Source organism: Corvus moneduloides, chromosome 9, assembly GCF_009650955.1.
Source record: "Corvus moneduloides isolate bCorMon1 chromosome 9, bCorMon1.pri, whole genome shotgun sequence".
Taxonomy (NCBI): Eukaryota; Metazoa; Chordata; class Aves; order Passeriformes; family Corvidae; genus Corvus; species Corvus moneduloides.
The window spans coordinates 32,523,032-32,544,135 of NC_045484.1; the positions used below are offsets into that span (position 1 = coordinate 32,523,032).

The window sequence follows — 21,104 nt, forward strand, 5'->3', positions numbered from 1 at the left end:
GAGGGCCAGGGCTGCAGCACCAGCAGAAATACGGGAAAGATGTGCACATCCCCAGAGCAGTGGTGACACCTGAGCTGCTGGCAGTGTGATAGCACTGGAGGATAGAGGCCTGGCACATTTCTTCCCATCCCACATATCATGTGCATGTGACAACTAGACGTCCAAGAGTTATTGAGCCTTTTCTGGTGTTCTAAATTAGCTCACCTGTGCACAGAGACACTAACCGCCTGCCTGCAGACGTGCACGTCCCGCCAATGCCCATTGACACTCATGGAGTAACTCCTGGCCCAGAAGCTGGTAACCCTGCCACAAAGCAGAAAATAAATATAACAGGAAGCAGATGATTTGTTGGATGGCCCAGCTGCTCTCCCACCAACTTGATGCAGCTCATGGTCCCCCTTCTTATCTCATTTTTCTCCAAGTGGTGCCCAGACTTCTCTCCTGCTGGACAAACCTCTCCACCCAAGATGGCAAAGGTCACCCTGCACTGTCCGGCTGCTCCTAGAGCCTGATGAGAGCCAGAGCCTGCAGATGGGTGCAGCACAAATGAGAAGTTTGAGAAAGGGAATAAACGTAGCTGTTGATTTTCAGGCAGCCTGAGCACCAGAGAGAAAAGGCTGTTCCCCTGGGATGCACCCAAGATGCAACCAATGCTAACCACAAATTCTCTGCATGGCAAAAAACAGCATAAATTAAATATTGCAGAGAGACCTCTTAACTATTCCCAGGGCAGCAGGTAATGAGGAAGGTACCTTGTCTGTCAGTTTGGCAAGCATATAAGTGAACTGTGTCCCCTCAAGAAGTGTCATCATAAACCACACCAGTTACCATCTTACTGCAGGGATGAGTCCTAAACTAGTGCCTCTGTCTGCTCCAGAAGATGTATTTGTCGTTAGACAGGCACTGCACATTTGACATTTTCATGTCTCTGCCAATCAACATTTTTAACCTACATTCACTATTCATTCAATATGGGAAGGAGTCCTTCATTATACCAACACCTTTTTTGGCCTTTAGATGTAATAGCTATCTGGTCGGACTCCATTCTTCTTGTATCTATCATCCAGTCACACGTATCATAGCTGAATAGCACATTCATAGCCTCTAGCTATGAATCTCTCCTCTTATACCCCTGCAGAGATTTAGCTGTCTGAAATACTTGCTATGGGATCATGCATATCCCATTTTACACCAACATTCAGACATAAAGCAGCATCACGAGAATGTGGGGAGCAAACAGTATGAAAATCCCCCAAAACACTGGTATGAACTGCAAATACACCAAGTGGAATGCAGTGAAGACAGGATAAATGTTATTTCCATTTCTGAACTCTCTATGATTTTGTCTCACCAGAAAGTTCAGAGTTCCACAGTAACAGTGGAAACATAGTAAAAAACATTGCAGAACATAACCAATAAACAAGGCAGAGAAGGGCCATGTCTCCCACTCTGCTTGCAGCCACCTAGCAGGCAAAACCAGACAGACCCTGATGACCTCACAGCTGCTGCTGTGACAAGCACAAAGCAGGCAGGTGTTCACAGATTTGTCTTTCTGCTTGCCAAAATCCTGGGCTCCAGCCTGATTGTGCTTCACGCACTGGGAGAGTCTCAGTGGGCAGGAGCATGGCAGTGCAAGGGCTTCATTTTTGTGGCACTCTGGCTTAGCATGCTGAGCATGGGCCCATTGCATTCTTTGTTTTGTAAATCTGCCTCTCAGTGTCATCAGGGGCTAGTTGATGGGGATGTAAATGTTTGGATATTTATAATAGAGCAGTAGAATCGTAACAGTATTATAGTCTGTATAACCCTGATGGTAAGTCAGTGCTTCACTGAATTCTAAGTTTTCTTGTATCCATCAGACCTTCTTTCCCTGAGAGTTGGTGAAATAATTTTTCTTCTGCTCACGCACCAACATTCAGATTGGTGGCAAGGAACAGCAAAATATTAAACAATGAAGTGCTGCTGTATGTAAACCTAAACCTTTTTTCAGGTAATCAGCCAGAGCTGACTCCTCTTTGAGTGTTTGCTTGTATATATTAAAACAAACATTTGCTTTTAAAATTAGTGGTTCCTTCTGTCACTCTCTTGTCCTTCTGCAATCTCAAGCTGAAGCTTATCTAAGATGACCAGAAAAATTCATTTTCTGTTGACTTTTTCTGTGGAGTATAAAGAGTATTGAGGGTGCATAATGAGAGCGCAGCATCTCCTGGGCCCCAAAATGGGAATGAGTAGTTTTGTGTAGAGCAGTGGGGTGAACAAGACTGTGTGTTGTTAACATGCTACTTAAGTAATCAACCTCTTCAGTTACTTTTTTTTACATATGCTCAGTGAAACACATCCTTGTTGTCCTTCAAAAGCAGAGACATGATAGCTGGAGCACTGCTGACTGCAGCAGGACTAGATCCAGATTTCCAATAATTATAACTGAGGTACTGCAGAACAATGATTTTTCCTAGAGTCACCATGTGCTCACAAATCAAAGATGTATTCTAAATCCTGACCAGTGTCTTTTCCTGTGTGAACAGGTTTGTTAAACTCAGAAACAGCTCAAACCAAGCAGGTTGACAAAGGGCAAGTTGTGTTAAACTTAGCATAACATTTCCCCCATCTTGTCACGTGCCCAAAAACACTGGACTGCTTTCAGGCACTAAACTTAATAAAAGATGTCTGACCAGAAACATACACTGTTCAGGCACTTCATTCTTCTCCAGATCAACATCACTCTGGCACCACGTAAAATTTCCCCACTCGATTCTGTGTCAGTCAAGAGTTAATGTTGCCATATCAGTTTAAAAATTATAAACACCAAGAAGAATATGATTTCTCATTTCTACTTAAAACACTGCACTTGCTGCTACTTAAAACCTGCAGCCTCTGCACTTTCCAAAGAAATGTATTTTATTTCAGAGCATTACAGTAGCACTTTGTAAACGCCAGTTACAAAACTGTAAATCTTGATTTACTTGTAGACACATCTTGGCAATTGTAACCTGTGGGCAGCAAACCAGGATCTTGTTTCTGGAGGCTCTCTTGTGTTTTTCAGACCTGGTATGAATTAATCACCTTTCTTTCACGAGCTCCCTTCCCAGTTTGCCCACTTACTAAACAAAACATCTCTACCTCGCTAGTCCCAAATGTGCTGTATCTTTAACAGACATTCATTTTAATACACACACTGAGCACTGTATCAACACGCAGTCATAAATTGGCTGGGGAAGAATTTGAAAGATGAATCTGCCCTGAAATTCTGATTTTGCTCTGAAAAGCATTTGCTGTTCTGTGGGGAGGGGAGCTGTCGTTCCTCACAACGGTGGCTGCCTGTGCCCCCTCGGCGGGGGCTGACACCCGGCAGGGCGCCTTGGAGCAGCCTCCTCCGAGGGGACTTGCAGCCGGCGGCGCTGCCCGGCCACCACTCGTCTTGGCCAAATCCCGGGGCAGCTCAAGTCCTTCCTCTCGAGGACAATCGCCAGTGCGGCCAGGAGCAGGCTGCGGCCCGGCTCGGCCCCCCGCGCCCCGCGGCTGCCCGCCTGCTCGGCCCGGCACAGCCCGGGTACCCATCGAGTCGCTCCCGCAACCGCGGCGGGTCCCGGCCCACCCGGCCCGCCCCGCCCGGCACTGCTCGCCCGGCATTCTCCGTTGCCGGCCGTTGACTCTCGCCTCAGCCGCCCCCTCTCCACATGTCCTTCCCCGTCACCTCTGTTCCTTCCGTCGCCGCAGCCCCAATAGTGATCGTGGCCCACGGGCTGGAGCGGGCTTGTACGAGACCCGGGGCGTGGGGGCTACGGGATCGGAACCCTGTGAGTCCGTAGCGGTGCTGGCTGCTTACAGTGCCGGGCGAGATCGCGCTCAGCTGGACACGCCGACCGCGATGCCGCCGGGCGCGACCCCGGCCCCACCGGGAAAGGGTTCCGCGGGGGAGCTGGGAGAGGACAGGGTTTCCACAATACCTGCCCGGGTCCCGGCGCAGCCTCCCCCCTTACCCGGGCCGCGCTGCGTCCTGCAGAACGAGCTGCGGGACGAGCAGCGGGGAGCAGCCGGTGCGCACGGCCGTCTGCGGCACCGACTGGGTGCGGCTGGGTGCGGCTCCGGGGGAGGGGGGCTTCGGAGTAGCTGGACAGCCTGCGGGGGGCAGAGATAACTCCTAGGGAAACTCTCCTGCTGCCGCACTCCTCGAATGTTTCCCAAAGCCTGTCCCTGGAGGGGCTTCCGGCTGTGCCCTGTCCGCATCGACGATGGCCGAAGGAGCCGAAAACCTTCCGAACCTACAGCGGCCCCGCGGGCCCCCGCCTCCCCCGCACAGGCTATCCCGCCTGGTGGCCCCGGTCTCCTGCCAGAGAGTGATTAGTCATCGCGTAAACAGAAGCGAAAGGAATCAGGCAGGCAGACCCGATATCTCAGGGAAACCTTTCGGGCCCTCCACCATGGATGGAGTTACCGTGCTCACCAAAACCAGGACATCCTTACAACGTTGTGCCTGCGTATTTATGAACAATCCGCCATGGTTTCCAGTTTTGCTTTGGCTTCCATTTCGTTAGGGGCAAAATGCTCTTTTACATAATCTGATCGCTGCTCTAATTTCCTCTGTCCCCAGCACTTTCCCTGAGTGATAACGTGACACAATTAGCACAGACGCTTAAAAAGTCAACTTCTACATCAAGTGTTCACCACGATTTCAGGAACGCAGAGATGCAACCCTTGATTTGAACAGGCACAGCTTTGATCCAGCTAGTATGTTCAGAGCGCAGCGACCAAGAGTTGAAATAAGGTAGATTTGAATAAATGAAGAAGTTCCACATTGGGATGCCGAAATTACTCCCTGCACTTCTGCCCACAGTGCAAGGGCCAGCGATCTAAAAACATGCAGGGCTGCATTTCACTGACTCACTTCTTGCCATCTGCCTCCCCGCCCCAGCCCCCTTCTGAAAGGGGGGGGGGGGGGGGGGGGGGGGAAATGCGGGGGAAAAAAAAAAGCAAATTGCATCAAATTCTGGATCTTGGGAGAGGGGAGCCATAGACTCAGGAATAGAGTTAGGACATAGGAATTTTTCCCTTTGACTGATCTTGTCACTCACAACTAAGCAACACAGAGCTCTACACTGGAAGAGTCGTGAACAAAAGCTCCATGTCTGCAGCCCTGAAAGGTCCTAGACCCGCAAACCGGAGACAGACAGCCTGACCCAAGAAAAGTGCATTGCATTGATTTGGAAAACAAGTCATTGGTAAGAGACGGGGTTCGTTTCCTTCCCGTTAAATCAGCCCAGAGTCAATAATTCAGAGCTAGTCCAAACTCTGCATCTTTTACCACGGGCTGCAATCAGTGAGGATGCAAACTCACAGAGAGCAAGCCTGAGGGCGCTGGCTCGGTTCTTCCTTCCACAGCCCAGAGAGGCTCCACAGCCCAAGACACAGCGATCTGCAGATGAAAATTCTCTTGATACTTGAAGGTGTGCAAACACCCAAGTAGTGCAAAGAGATGGTTGAGACAAGAGAGGGGCCCTTCCGGGGAAGTGAACCTTGTCCCGCACGGGTGTGAGGCTTCCCTCTCCGAGCCGTCCCGCCTCTCCGAGCTCTCCTGCCAGCAGCTGCTGGGGGGAGATGGGGTGGCGCTCCGCTGAGGGGACTGCGCGTCCCCGCGGTCCCTACGGCCCTGCGGCGCGCCGCAGCGCCGCGCCCGTCCCGCCGGCAGCTCGGAGGGACCCGCCGGGCGGGCGCTGGGATGGCCCGGTCGGGCACCGACAGCGCCATGCCCAGCGGGACCCGCCGGGGGTGGGCACCCCGCCCACCGCGGCCGTGGTATCGGTGCCCGTTTTTCGTAAGCTGACCACAGCGGCGGTATTAATTTCTTACAGAACTTGTTTTAACGGGAGAACCGGTGTCGCTGCAGAAGACTCCAGAGAGAAGCACCCAGCCGCATGCACTTGCAGCACGGTGCAGTCTCTGATGAAGGAGTCCGTATGCCAACACCCTCTCGTTAAAACAGCCCTAATTCCCCGCGTTCAGTATTTTCTTCGTGCTGTGTCATGTCGTCAGATATTTAAGAGATCTCTCCTATGTGCAGCTGATCAGCGCTCCCACCTACATACGTCCTGGCATTACTCTTGAGAGAGAGGAATCAGAACCAGATGCAGTTCTCGTTGGAGGGTCCCGCCGGAGACCCCCACTCTTCTCCTCTCTCAAGCCTCAGTAGGATCAGGCCAGGGCCACCCTGCCCGCCCCCGGCAGGCTCCCCTTCCCTTCCGTCTCTCTCTGCCGAGACCACGACGACCTGCCGCGGGGTCCTACCCGACGCCCCAAAAGGGGACACATACTTCCGATGTGCACAGAGATGGCAGTGGGAGAGCAGGGCGTACAAGAGTCGGGAATTCTCTAGAGCCTGCGTGTCCACCCGTTTTCATTTCTTCAGTAAACGATGCAGAGAATGTTCACTAAAATATTGAGGGCGTGTAATTTAAGCAATGAAGTTTAGACTGGACTTCGGAGAGATAGGTGGTAAAGGTGTACGGGCCAAGCATGGGTGCATCCCGAATAACCAAGCCCATATACTTCCCACGTCCACCCTGTACACGTTATCGCGTTTCTGACCGCTTCTCAGAAATAATGCTTCTCTCCAATTAGATCGGCAAACCCGCTCACCTCTTGCGAAGCCCCTCCGGCCATAGCAATAACCCGGATCTGCTGACGGACTGTTCTCTGGGCGCGTTTTCCTCCTGACTCCCCGCACCTCCCGCGCCCCGGGGCGGCCGACACAGCCTGCGGCTCCGCGCAGCCATCGGAGGGGCCCTGGCTGAGCCCCGCCAAGCACCGCACCCCCGCAGTGCGTCCCCCGCCCCGCCTCCGCTGAGACCCTCGCACTGCGCGGGGCTGCTCCGAAGCCTCGGGGCGGGCGGAGAGACCGGGGCGGCCAGTGCAGCGGCACCCGCTCGTCACCTGGCGGAGCCGGATCTGGACACTGTAGGAAACATGGAGATCTCCCGCACGCTGGTTTTCCTCCAACACCGCGGTATGAATTACCGCTGCTCGTAATCTCACGATCGCCACGGGAAACAACGCGCAGATTGACTTTGTTGACTCCTACCGCTGTATTTCCAGCGAGAAAAGGCGCATAGGAAGGAGGTTATTTCATAGAAATCTAACCCGCAGCCCTCCTCGGAGCGCGCACCAACCTCATTAATTAACTCGTTGAAAGCGCAGGAAAAGGAACGACGAGCCTCGACGCTGCTCCCCGCCGCGCCCGATCGCCGCGTCCGGGCTCACCACGGGCTCTGATCACGGTGGTCCGGCCGCACCGCAACGCATCCCTCGGAGCCCCCCGCCAGGTGCTCATTTTCTGTCGTGCCACCTGCGACAGACGACAGTAGTGCTGTCGTGCCTCTGTCGGTCACGGATAGGGAGATCCGCGCGGAGGGCGGGATGGGGGCTCGGCAGGATCCGCGCTGGTCCTGCTCGGAGCCGAACGCTCCGCTCCGCCCCGCCGCGACCCACGGGGCCGCCCGAACACTCGGCCGCTGGCGCCCCGACCTGCACCTCTGCGGACAGGGAGCAGAGCCCAAGGGGGAATCCTGCTGCGTGGGGGGGGGGACGGGGGGGCCAGAGCGCGGCGACGAGGTGCGGTTACCGGACGCTCTGTGGGGCAGCAGCCCGTCGCCTGCGGGGCGGGTGGTCGGGCCCAGTCGGGGGCAAGCACACCCCGGCCCCTCGGGGGAGACGACAGAAAACCGGCTCCGGGCCAGCATAGGTGTTGGCCGGGGCTGGGCCGGGGCTCCCAGGGGCCGGCTTTGTCCGTGTTTCCTGCCGCCGCTCGGGGCTCTGGACGCCGGGCCGGGCGTCGGTCGCGCTGCGCCGAGCCACGTCACGGCCACCGCAAACCCCAAAGCCCTTTTGCCTCACTGAGGCAGCGGTGTCAGGAATACCGCGACTGAATGTCAGCGAGATTCTACCCAGGGTTAGATTGGTTGAAACCGCTGGACAAACGAGTGATTGACGGGACGTCCCGGCTTTACCGGGGCTCAGTACAGTTACGGTTCCGCAAGATCGGGGCACGGGATTTGAAACAACGTTCATGTTTTTTAGAGGGAGAACAATAGAGGGCTTCTCCTTTCACATAGCTCCTCAAAAGCAGAATTCTCTTTTATCAAATCCATCATGTTTGTAAACGTAGGGGCAATTGTCTCAGATCACTTTACCGAGGCTCAACAACACGTCCTGCATCCATGGTGAGGCAAGGCTGAACCACAGAGGTGAGGGGAAAGATGGAAACTAAACGACAACTTTAATTAAAAGCAGCTGGCTGGTTAAATACGTGCCAAGAAGCAGACACCCGGTTATTTACCTCATCTGCAAAGGACAAGATGCTGCTTTATTCTCCTCTAATGTCCCGAGAGCACCATCAGTGTTTGGTGTGAGGGAACTCTGCGGACAAGATTTGTGGTCGTGGAGAAAGGGTGCCTGTAAGCCACAGCCTCTCCGCGGAGAGACGCCAGCTGGTTCTGCAGGTAGTGAGGGGCAGCCAGCCTCCGCACCCTCTGCTCGCGGCGCCACCGGGACACGGGTGTTAATCAGCAGCACCTGTGGGAGCTCAGAGACGGAGGAACGCTTTCGCAGCTCAGGTCCTTCTATTTTAGCTGAATGACAAAGGTCTTATTACTAGATTTCGGAGGTGCAAGCAAGAGGCGAGGTAGTGAGACGGGTGTAGGAGCTGTGAGTTTGAGCTATAGGAATTCGCTTGGGCTTTGGGATTCAAGAGCGTGGGAAAATCGCTCCTGTCACACGGGCTCTCGCTTTCCTTCGTGTTTGTTTTCTTCGCTCACAGGGAGATGTAACTGGAACTTGTGCTTAGACTGGGGTAGCGGGGGGGAAGCTGTGGCAAAAGATAAAGACAAGTGAGGGGGTTCTCTGGGGGGGGGGGGGGTTGTTGCTGGGTTTTTTGTTGTTGTTGATGCTGGGGGGGGTTCCCTCCCTCCTCCCCTCACTAAACCCGCACGGGCTCGCTGGTGGAGATAACGGCCCCGCCGCGCTGGAAGGCGGGTTCTGTGCAGGAGGTGAGGCCAGCGGGGCAGGTCCACCCACTTGAAAACAAAACTTTTTTCCTGCAGGCGCTGAGAGCAGAGACCGGCGCGGGGTCCCCGGAGCCGGCTCGCCGCCCGCCGGGGGCTGGTATGCGGTAGGGTAGGGCCATGTATTGGAAGAGTGACCCGATGTTCGTCTGCAGGCTGGAGGACAAGGACTTGCCCGCCCTCGGCGGCCCCGCGGAGAAGGTGCGCGGGCGGGGGGATGGCGTGGCTCGGGCGCCGGGTGCGGCTTGGTGGGTCTGGTGGTACCGGGCGTAGCGCTCCCGCTGGCTCCCGCGGACACCGCGACTGCCGCCAGAGTCCTGGCGGGACCCACAGGTGTCGGTGGGCCAGACCGGGCCGGCGCGGGGCTCCTGGGGGGCGGTCGGGCGCTGACCGCGGCCTCCCTGCCCTCTCGCAGGCCAGCCCCGCAGCAGCTGACGAGGACTCCTGCTCTTCCTCCGCTGCGCTGTCGCCCTCCTCATCGCCGCGGTCCATGGCCTCAGGCTCGGGCTGCGCCCCCGGCAAGTGCGTGTGCAGCAGCTGCGGCCTGGAGATCGTGGACAAGTACCTGCTCAAGGTAAGGGTGCCCGACCTGGAGCCCCCTTCGTCTGGCGACTCTCCCTACCTTCGGCGTCGGAGGGCGGCCCGCTTAGGGAGAGCCTGCCCGAGCCACCGGCAGTGCCCGGAGAGCCTCGGGGAACCGGGCCCGCCGACATCCCTCCGGGTCGCCGCATCGCTACGGCTCAGCCCTCCCCTCCCCGGACGACGCGGAGCTGCCGCGGACACGGGAGTGCGGAGTCCCAGCGCGCTTGTTCGCGGTGTTCGGGCCAGAGAGGGAACCCTAGCTGCTGTCGGTGTTTCGGGTGACGCTACTGGCGCTGCGCTGCGTGTTCCTGACACGCTGGGAGAAGCGGGGAAAGAATTGGGAACGGGCGGTCCCGACCGCGGTGACTCCCGCGCGCTCTCGGTCAGACGGCGGCGCGACCTGCATTATACTGAAGTAGGTCTGGGGGGAAGGTTGTGAATCTCAAAGCCAAAAGTGCCTCTTTAGAAATGTGGAAATAAATTACTCCTGCAAAAGGTGGTCAACTAATATATTTGAAGGAAACGAGCTGCGTGCATGCGGAGCAGCTTTCTTGTCTTAGCAATCAGGACCGAGCAAGATAATTTAAAAACAAACACAACTAAGTAGCTTTAAACATGAAATGTTACTGCAGGGGGGAAAGGAGGGAGTTTATTCGCCTTTTTCATTATAGCCGTTAAAATTATTCTGGGTCAGACTTTTGCCGTCTTTCCTCTCATAAGTGAGAGTAACAATTATGGCAGAAGTCGGTTGATTCCATCACCCTTAAACAAAATTGTTGTATACTTGCGAAGGATGGTGGGTGACACCCCTGGAAGCATATCTGTGGTGTTATTAGATCGTCCACTTAGATCTTGGTTGAGGTGGAGAGGTCCAAGGAAAATGTCTGCGGGGGCTAGTGTTCACTTAAAATGGGGTCGGTGCAGGAGCTGCCACGGATCCCTGGTCCGGGTGACCCCGTCCCCCTTGCAGTAGCCTAGGCTGGCACAGAACGGGCGGGTGGACAAAGAACAGAGCTGACTTGAACTCTGTTTCAGTTCTCTGAACTCTCGTGACGTTTTGGCAGCTCATTTATCGTTTACTGATCACTGCTGTCTCCTGTCTGAACAACCAGGATAACGGGACTCGGAGCAAAAGACCTCTAAATTATTTAGCCTTGAGTTTAAATTAGCTGTTACTGCTTCTTGTGTAGGCAGAGAGGAATCGATGCTGGTATGCTACTGTCCAGCAGCAGCAGAGCTTCCAACTTTCAGCCCTGTCAACCGACAAGTAGGAATACGGACAAATTACATCAAATGGACTATTATGGAAGCTGCTGGTGTCCCGCTCTTTGGAAGAACGTTGGTTTCTGAAGAAGAGGCAGTGGGCTCTGAGCGGCTGGGATGTCAGCTCACGTTGTGCAGAGCTGCGTGGGCTTCTCTTGCCTGTGCCGGGGCTTGGTGTGGACCTGGGGAGGCCCAGGGAGTCTTGGCACGGCAGGACCGGTTGCGGGGCAGGCTCAGTCTGGCTCAGCGCTGCCCCTCTGCTCTGTGGCTCTTCTGAGAGATGGCTGGGAGGGTGAGTTTGGTAACAGCTATCAACTGCAATCAACAGTTTCATATATTGTGGTGTAAACTTGTCAGCATATGGGAAGGTAGCTGCCAACAAGGATGAGGGTTAGGAAAGCATTGGGCAAACTGCAATGTTACAGCCTGAAGAATGACTGAAACGGGTGATTCCAGCGTGAGTGTTGGGGTCCATGCCTTGCTTTCACTGTGGTTTGTTTGGCTATGCTCTGATGAAAGGCATATCCTGGATTACCTCAAATCTGCTTTGCCTTAGGTAATATATCGGCTGTTTGGTATGAGATGAGAAATAGGCTCAGTGGAAAAAAAAAAAAAATCTAAACTTAATCATTATTTGGTTTACAAAATTCCTCCTCTACAGCATGGGATTATCCAGGGGATCATTACTTAATTTTTGTGGTCACTGGGAGTCTTGGATTGTCAAACGGTTTACTTAGGTGATGCGCAATGTCTGCACAATTAAGAGTTCATTTTATAGGAAAGCAAAAATTAAAATAATTGCTCTCATTTTATTTATTTTGTATGCCCCAAAATGACATGTAAGTTTTCAAAACTGCTGATTTCTGCTGAGTTCCATGACTACATTTAGTTTTGCTATGGGCATTTGAAAGAAATATCGAATTTGCTATTAAAACACCTGCTGCTGTTTTGAAACTCAGATGCCATTCACCAATTTTGCTTTAACAGAAACGTGGCAAATGGAGGTGTGATTAATGTGCATTTCTATTTGACAGACTTTTTTTTCTGCCTTCAATACTCATGTTTTAAAATTTTAAATAACTTTGCAATGTTTGGGGGTTTTTTTAGGCAGGAATTTATGCAGACTAGGGAAAAGACGTGTAAGTTAGCTACCTTCCCAAGGTCACATAAGGCCAAAACTTGCTCTTTAACGCTGTGAGAACAGAACTGGACACAAGTATCTGCATGGAACTTGTATCTCTTGCTTCTTCTCCTACTGCTTTTAATTACAAACCCATGAAAGCTTATTCTGAAGACATGCATCAAATTAGTTAACCTTCAATATGAATGCAGTTCTAAGACATTTTGCACTCAAGATAACTTTTTCTGTGAATCAGGATGCATAAAACTTTTGGCCTGGTCTGGAATAAAACAGGGTTTGTAAATATAAAATGTAATATTGGTAGTACAAGCATTGAGGGGTATTTTTTGTTGGGTTTTTGCAGGTAAATGACCTCTGCTGGCATGTGCGCTGCCTCTCATGCAGCGTTTGCAGAACGTCCCTGGGAAGGCACACCAGCTGCTACATCAAAGATAAAGATATATTCTGCAAACTTGATTATTTCAGGTATATTATCCAGGAATATAATTTATCAGATAACTTGTTATATTTGCCTTGTTACTTTTCACTTCAGCCATAACTGAAATTCACTTGACTGTCTTTCTTTTTCATTTGCTAGGTTTTATTTTCAAGCAGTTTAAAAGTTTTTCTTGAGGAGGGACTTGGGGAACCCTAAGTCTGTGTAATGTGACTGCCTGCTAAGTCTCCCCTATGCCCTTCCCCTGTTGTGCATAGCTGCTGTATTTATACCATCACTGACTTGTGTGTGCACCGAGGGAGAAAAAAGTCAGAGTCCCTGTCACAGTATTGTTGTAAAGCTATTGTATGTGCAAAGAATCATCCTTGGGTAATGCTGGCTGAAAATGCAATGCAAATTGAGATTATCTGTTTGGAGTAGCGCTTTACTGGTGTGGGGCTTAAGGCATCACAAGGAGCTGCAAAATCAACCCAGAATAAACCCCATGTTATTTAAAAGAAGGTTTCAACAGTTATACTTTTCTGTGATCAATTTGATTTAGAATGTAATTTTTCAAGATTACAGGCTAATCTTGCAAGAAAGAATATTATTTGTTTTGGCAATGTAGTACTCAGGATGCAAAGCCTTTGATCCAGAAAGCAGCAAAAATTGTTGCTGTTAATTTTGATGTGATTGCTAATACTTCTCTAGTTTGATTGCTAGACCAAACTTTCTGGGCTTCTCAGCTGTGCAGTGATAGATTGCATCAAGACTTGACTAGTTGGATGCAGAGTGGGAGGAGGCACGCTGAGTGCTGTAAAACTTCTGGAAAAACGAAATCTTGTGTGACTTGAAAAAAATTAGGGTCTGCAAAGATTTTCAGGACAAATTCTTATCTAAATAATCAACATATTTTGGTGGCTAGTCTCCTCTTCAAAGAGAATTTTTCTACTGTAATAATGTAAATACTTGCAGATTTTTTAGTTTATTTAAAAATCATAATGTGATGCAAATTGAGGAAATAACTATGAAGATACAGGTTTCCCCTCCTTCTGCTGAAGATGCTCAAAGATTAGTGAAGGGAGATGTAGCTAAATATAATAGTTCAGACTACCACTAGAGCAATGTGAAACGCATTTGAATAATTGGAAGAATTTTGAACAGCCTACTGTTTCCATCTTTCAGCTTTTAAGAGTAAGTATCTTTATAAAAGGAATGATGAGGAGCTATGAATTCATGTAGCAGTTAAAATGCTTCCGTTTTGCTCTTTGCGTTATGAAAATACTAACCTCTGTATTCCAGTTGTGTCTTGCCTTAAGCTATCAGACACAAACTTGCTGACACTTTTTGCGATGCAAACGCAGTCATGCCGTGGGTCTCTGCTGCGCTGCCACAACACGGTCACCTCTAATCCTGCCGGAGTTTCGCTTTGCCCGAGCCGGTGTCTAACTTCGCCTCCTGGTTGCCGTTCTCATTGCAGGCGGTACGGCACTCGCTGCTCCCGCTGCGGGCGGCACATCCATTCCACCGACTGGGTCCGGCGGGCGAAAGGGAACGTGTACCACTTGGCGTGCTTTGCATGCTTCTCCTGCAAAAGACAGCTTTCAACTGGAGAGGAGTTCGCTTTGGTTGAGGAGAAAGTCCTTTGTAGAGTACATTACGACTGCATGTTGGATAATCTGAAAAGAGAAGTTGAAAATGGTAACATACTGCTTTTGTTAAGAACTATGTTTGTGGTTCAGATTTAATTAAATTGTTGGGGTTTACTTCATTTTCCTTACTAAGAGATAATTGACTGATTTTACTAAGACTGGAAGCACAGGTTCTTGTATCAAAAGAATGTGAAATTATTTCATGTTTTGGGGGCAGTTTTGGTGTGGTTTTTTGTTTGGTTTGTTTTTTGGTGTTTGTTTTTTTGTTGCTGTTGTTGGGGTTTTTTGTTGTTTTTGTTTTGGTTTTAGTCTGTATAACTTGTTTTGTATCCTAAGGAAAAGAAAGCAATAGCATATATTGTTGATGAAATATCATGCTAGATTTATTTCTTTCCTCACTTGCAAGGGAGTTGTTTAGGGCATAATGTGTTATGGTGCTGGATCAATTTAACTTTTAATAGAATATGGCTTTTATAAGCTGAAATTCCGCTGACCCAGTGCTGTTGGTTATTGTTGGAGAACAATCTGACTTAAAACATCATTGTGAATGTTTAAAAGGCAGCGTTGTTTTCTTTTTAATGTTTCAGGTAATGGCATTAGTGTGGAAGGAGCATTACTAACAGAACAAGATGTTAATCATCCAAAACCAGCAAAAGAGCTCGGACCAGCTTCACAGCAGATCAAACTCCAGGTAGAGACAGTGCTACAAACTTGTGTAGCTCAGGTTTATGCAGAATATGGGTGCTGAACCAATAGAAAATTTTAAGCATATGGGGAAAAGAAAAGCTTGAGTGGTTTAAACTATTTAATAAACTATCAAGACACAGCATGTTTCTGGAATTGTTTGTTAGTTTCAGCAGTTTAATATGAAATAGTACTCTTCAAGCTCTTTATTTCCTGGGGGCAGATGGTAATTCTGCAGAGTGGAAACAAAAAGGTGGTTCTATTTTGATTGCTTGATGAAATCTATTTAATCAGCCATTTATATCACTAAACATAATAAAGACAAAATATTTTTCAGATTATGTAATGTGAAAAGTTGTACTAAAGATGGGTACTGTATGTGATTTGAAGACATGAATAGGATGGAAGCTGGAATTGTTGTAATGCCTGCATCTCCCCTGCTTTCTAGGCTTCTTGTCCTTTTGTTGCCTTGACAAGAGTTAACACCTATTCAGATAATCCAGAGCTATTTCAAACCATTTAAGTTAGCTTTTTAGGGAAAAACATTAGGATAGGGCCAGCTTCCAACGAAAGAGGTGATGGTGAGACAAGATTTAGAGGTTTAACCTGTAGTGAGAAGGAAGCTGTGACTTTCTACCTAATCCCAGCTGGCACATCCTTGCCTTTGTTTAACAGGTCTTTGCATTTCTGGTCACAGCAATGAGTTCTGTTTCGTTGGCCTGTCCTCTTATTCATGGTGAAAAGCAGTTGAGAAAACTCATGTTGAGGTGTAATAATGTATGAGGTGTTAAAGTAGTGCTATATAAAAGGGCATGGGGTCATTCAAAGCTTGGGTTCCTATTATAGTCATGACTGGAGACAGAAGGTGCTGTTAACACAAAACAAGCATGTTAGCAATAATCCAGCCAGGTGCAGAAGGGCAAGGGCTCTGAACATTGAGCTTGAACTTCTGCAAAAGGGAAGTTTTTTCCCCAGCAGTAGCTGAGGAAGGGAGGCGGGACCAGCCAATAGGATGGGAACTGTATTCAGGGCTTCTTCCCACCTCCTGTCATTGAAACTTCCATGTTCCCTTCTTCTCCTGTTTAAAGTAGATTGTAACATACTTTCAGCAGGTGTTTGAGATCTTATGGCCTCTTGTTATTTAATGATACTTTCTATCTGCTTGTTGCACCTCTATACCTATCCTTGAGGCTGCTGTAAGACTTTACTTCCAACAAGAGAAACACTGTAGGGATTAAGTGGACTGTCAGAGTGGCAGCATGCAATTATGCGCTGCACAAAGTACTTGTACAAAAGAATGTCCACATTTTTTTTATGTTTTAGTTCTGTAGCACCTTCCAGGACCTAAAGGGGGCTCCCAGTCATCTGGAGAGGCAGTTTGGACAAGGGCCTGGAGTGACAGGACAAGGGGGAATGGCTTCCCATTGACAGAGGGCAGGATTAGATTGGATGCTGAGAAGAAATTCTTCCCTTTGAGGCCAGTGAGGCCCTGGCACACTTCCCAGGCAAGCTGTGGATGCCCCATCCCTGGAAATGTCCAAGGTCAGGTTGAATGGAGCTTGGAGCCACCTGGTCTAGTAGAAGGTGTCCCTGCTCATGGCATAGGGTTGAAACAAGGTGAGCTTTCAAGGGCCCTTCCAACCCAAACCACTCTGTGATTCTATGAAAAATCACAAAAGTAAATAGTTTCTGAATGTGGAATGAATAGTAGTCTGAATCTTGAAAGATGAAGCCAGGCAAAATTTGCTGGGTCAAATTAAGGGTCAAAAATCCAAAAATGAGAAACTAATGGTGTGAAATTGCTGAAGATACCCTGCAGAAATCCACAAAACCTTACTTTCATAAACAGGGCAAATCCTTGAAGCATTTGAAAGTCTTCAGGATGCAGGCCAAATTGACATCTACTTCCTCAAAAAAAAGGTGTAATTTATATCCTCATGACAAGTGTTGACTTCAATTTTCTGTAAAAAGATGAGTAACCAAACCATCGAAAAGGACAGCCAAGGTGAAGCCTCTGTTTCTTGGGTTGGTCAAAGGCAAAGTTGGTTAAAGTCTTCCTAGTTCCTGCATCCTCCATGGAGATGAAAAGAAGATCAATTACTCCATATAACACTGACAAGTTCAGAGTGGTGGATTATGGCTCATGCCTTCCTTATGTTGTGGTCCTGCTGCTATAGCTGTTTATTGAGCATATTTGAGTTGCTTTGCAGTGAATTTTCTCCTACGGCTCTTTTAAAGCAATCTTAAAGAGCACCTCTTTCCAGTTTTCCACTACTGCCGAGCAGAATCCATTTTTTTTCATTCCTGGTAAATGTCACAGCTCAGTTAAGCATAGCAGGGGGCTTGTGCTTTGGCTTTGGGGGATTTAAAACAATTTTTTAAAATGTATTGGGACTCTCTAGGTACTAGTGATTACAAAAAAAACCCAGTTTCCTGAAGAGAGACAAGGAGTAGTACCATAGTCTGAGAAGACCGTCAAATGTGGCTTTCCACACAAATGCTTCTGCAATCTCATATCTTGCTTTTTCAGGTTATGCAAGCACAGTTTGCTCAGGACAACAATCCAGATGCACAAACACTTCAGAAACTGGCAGAAAGAACAGGCTTGAGCAGGCGTGTTATACAGGTAACAGTGTGATGTACTTGACTCACAAAGTCTGGTACTCATACATTGGAAATGCTCAATCACAATTTTCTCTGAGGTTATTCTAACATGGAAAAAGATTTAATCTGTTTTAACTTCAGACAAAAGGAATGTTCAGGAATAGGTCTAGAACGAGCATGGTAATTTGGAAAACTTGCTGTATTCCTCTTGCACTTGGTGTGGGGGATTAAGTCTTCTAAGAAGAAACTTCTCAGCCTAAATAGTATAGAAATTGGCACTATGCCAGTTATTCCAAATATGTATTTCTGTTTGTAGTAGTCTGTTCTTAAGACCCTGCATCTTTTGAAAGTGTCTTGTGGTATGACACATTAGGAGCAAGTGAATATCTAGTCATTTGTTCTAGAGAGCAGAGTTCAAATAAATGCCCATGTCAGCCAGAAATGAAACACAAACTTGCAATCTTTGCTTGAAGATGTCTCTCAGAAAACATATGAATGCTTTTTTATATGTAAATGTGATTTTTAAAATATAACATAAATTATATGTTAATATAAATAAATTCTGAGTTGCCTTGGCTCATTCTAACCTGGAAGACTGACAGAGTGTTTCTATAGAAATGAGGTATTTCACTGCTGGAATCAATCCTTAAAAAAAAAAATCTTGCCTGCTTTTCCACGTGAAAAGGCAAGTGGGTATCCTATGAAAAACATAGCTTTGCTGTCAGTAGGGATCAGGCAGGGAGAAGACTGTGTCTGGGATGTGGTGAGGGGTGCATTCCAAGCAGAGCAGGGCTGCTGGTGATGTTGCTTGGCCTGGGGGGCCACCAGCCCCGGGAGATGCCTAGCCCCTTGCTGTGCCTGTCCCTGTCCTTGGTGGGCTGCTGGGTACTGAAAAAGTGTTCCTGACTTGACCACACTTGTAGGCTTAGAATGGATATTTCTCCATTTGGACTGTCAGCACTGTGTCAAAGGCCCAATTAACTATGTGAACTCAGCTTAAGATAAGTTCCAAGGTTGTTGTTGTTGTTGTGCTAATATTGAATGCAATCTATCAATGTGATGATGTTTCCCTCCTTTTCAGGTGTGGTTTCAGAATTGCAGAGCACGCCATAAGAAACATGTAAGTCCTAATCATTCATCTACTGCTCCTGTCACAGCAGTTCAGTCCTCCAGGTTGTCTCCACCCATGTTAGAAGAAATGGCGTATTCTGCCTATGTACCCCAGGATGGGACTATGCTCACTGCTCTGCACAGCTATGTGGATGGTAGGTATAACAGCTTTGCTGGTTTTGTCCGAGTAAAATCATTATCAGCTGTAGCAAGAACAGTTTACCAAGTACTGATTAAAGAAACCTAATGGATTTATAATTTCTAGTAGTTTCTATAGGATATATTAATACTGTACTTGCTATCTACACCTCATTAAGGTGTATAGCCCTTCACTGTAATAGCATGGCTGAAGATCTGAGTATGAAGACAACCATTTGTGCTTCTTGCAGACTATTAAAACAAGAAATTAAGTACATATTTAAACATCTACTTCAACGTATTTTAATGATACATAATCTAATGAAAACTGTTTGCCACCTGCTCCCTGGCTTTTATCCCATGGGGCTGTGTGAGTATGCTCAATACAGCAAATTCTCTGAGAGCTTCAGCTTCCCTCACAGTAACACACAATGGGAGAGAGGGGGAGAGCGTGGTGGTCAAAGATTTTTTCAGTCATTGTTTGTCTTATGAACCAGCAAGTCAACAACTTTGTCTCCTATTTGTGATTAGGAGGAACTGTGAAGGTTTTGGGAGAACCAGGCTGAGCCGCATGTGTGGCCTGAGCTTGTTTTCTCCAGAGCAGAGGTGTTAAGGTGGGCTGTGGGTGGAGGAGTGGAGATGCTGGGCTAGGAAAGAACAGAACATGCTGCAGGGTTGGGACAGTGAACTGTCATTATGCAGTGGGATTTACTGATTTATAATCTTTTGCTACTTTCAATGAAGTTGACTGGTAAATGTTTCTGTTTTTGTAGCTCATTCACCTACAGCTCTTGGACTTCAGTCTTTGCTACCCCATTCAATGACACAACTGCCACTAAGTCACACCTAATTCCTTTTCATTAGAGATCTAAACTATTAAAGATGTAACCTTAAGTCATAGTGTATTGAAAATATCATTGGAAAGATACTAATGTTAACTTTTTATTTAACACCCAAAGCATTTTCAAGATAACTTTTGCTGCCCAGGTATGTATGTCTATTTAGCCTGCAAGACACTTTTATGGATTCTGCATAAGTAACTATTACATTGTTTACAAGCCTTATTAAACACCTTTTTGTACTGTCTGGAAGTAGTCCATGCTAGTTATGTGTGTGTGTTAATTTATTTGTCATCAAAAGAGCACTTTGCCTAGAAGAAAGGACTGACAATTGTGCAAAATGTTTACAATTCTTTGTGAAATTGTAGTTTATCATTAGTTTGTATCTGTAAGTTATTGCTAAAAGTATTACCTGTATTTGAGTTGTATACAGCCTATATGTTAAAGCTTATTTCTGTGAGTTTACAAAAATAAATTTTGGTTGCAAATATTTTCAAAAAGAACTGAATAAAGTTTCTGCTGTAGCATGCCAAGCAAAAATGTTGCTGTGTCTATGGCTGAACTGTGATCATTTGTCAAGTGCTTAACTTGAATCTTCAATTTTAAGAGAAAGTCCCTGATATACTGAGAAACATTACACTGAAGTCCTTCAGGAGGGCTGATACCCATTTCAATTGATAGTAAAAATCATTTCATGGACTTAGATGGGTCTTGAAACACTCCAAATATGTGCTATACAAGTGGGTACATGCAAAGCAGTGCTGCTTCTGAGGGTGCACACCTCGAGGGGAGGGGAAATTGGGGATGTGTAGGACAGATTTTAAACTGTGACTTGCCAAGTGGGAGAACCTAAAGTCACATCTGCTTTAATATTTTGAATCTTTCTTATTTCAGCTTTTGTTTTCTTCTGTGTTTTTATCTCATGATTTTGTTAAGCAGAGCAATAAATAAGATGCAATACTTAAACAGCCTGCTTTTTAAAAGTAAAATCTAGTTTGGCATTTAACTGACCTATATCAAACTGCATATAAACAATGAGTGGAATTCAATCAAATGCACTACAGTCTACTGTGTTTAGAGTGGTTAATGTGCTAAGATTTACTTATAGAGCATGTTTTGATACACTGATTTGATGAACAAAGGTTACTATAAATTCAACTGATTTTTGTCTTCACAGACTAGTTTCCTGCAATGATTTAAGATAGATCTCCTCTGCTCAAATACATTTTATTTGCATCAGAAGAAAAACCATACTTTGGAAGGAGTGTGTGTGTCCACATCCCTTTTTTTTCTCTCCCAACTATGCATTAGTGTCTACTCTGTGAAATTCCTTAATGGTACTGGTCAAACCATTTCATTTGGAAAAGGTAGTGTTCTCTGTTGACGACGTTTGCAAGCCAGAACTTTGATGGCAAGCTCTGAATTAATATAAGTTCCGTAAGTTAAATGCTGGCACTGTTTTAAGTGCTGCTCATAGATGTCTGAAGTAATCTGAATTGCAAAAGCAATCTCCTTGGCACTGGCACAGTGGTTTGTCAAGGCTTTTATTATCATCCTGCCTTTTTGTTTTTTTCTTCACAAAACACTCAAGATGGGGGCTGTAGTGGAACTTGACTGACTTTA

At 47.6% G+C, this 21,104-nt stretch overlaps 1 protein-coding gene across 1 annotated transcript; it reads left to right on the forward strand.

The window, feature by feature from the left end:
* Positions 1 to 6,884: 6,884 nt before the first annotated feature.
* Positions 6,885 to 20,021, forward strand: LHX8 (LIM homeobox 8). The gene is made up of 9 exons (XM_032118637.1): positions 6,885 to 7,316; positions 9,093 to 9,254; positions 9,469 to 9,627; positions 12,383 to 12,504; positions 13,935 to 14,155; positions 14,694 to 14,797; positions 17,321 to 17,416; positions 18,476 to 18,659; positions 19,416 to 20,021. The coding sequence occupies exons 2-9, from the start codon at positions 9,174 to 9,176 to the stop codon at positions 19,490 to 19,492; spliced, it is 1,044 nt and encodes a 347-aa protein (XP_031974528.1). The 5' UTR covers positions 6,885 to 7,316; positions 9,093 to 9,173; the 3' UTR covers positions 19,493 to 20,021.
* Positions 20,022 to 21,104: the final 1,083 nt, after the last annotated feature.

Excerpts from the sequence above, each read along its gene's own strand:
- LHX8 (XM_032118637.1), top strand. The coding sequence starts at position 9,174 with ATGTATTGGAAGAGTGACCCGATGTTCGTCTGCAGGCTGGAGGACAAG. Across the intron at positions 12,505-13,934 it reads TGCAAACTTGATTATTTCAG|GCGGTACGGCACTCGCTGCT; the intron begins GTATATTATCCA and ends TTCTCATTGCAG. Across the intron at positions 18,660-19,415 it reads TCTGCACAGCTATGTGGATG|CTCATTCACCTACAGCTCTT; the intron begins GTAGGTATAACA and ends CTGTTTTTGTAG.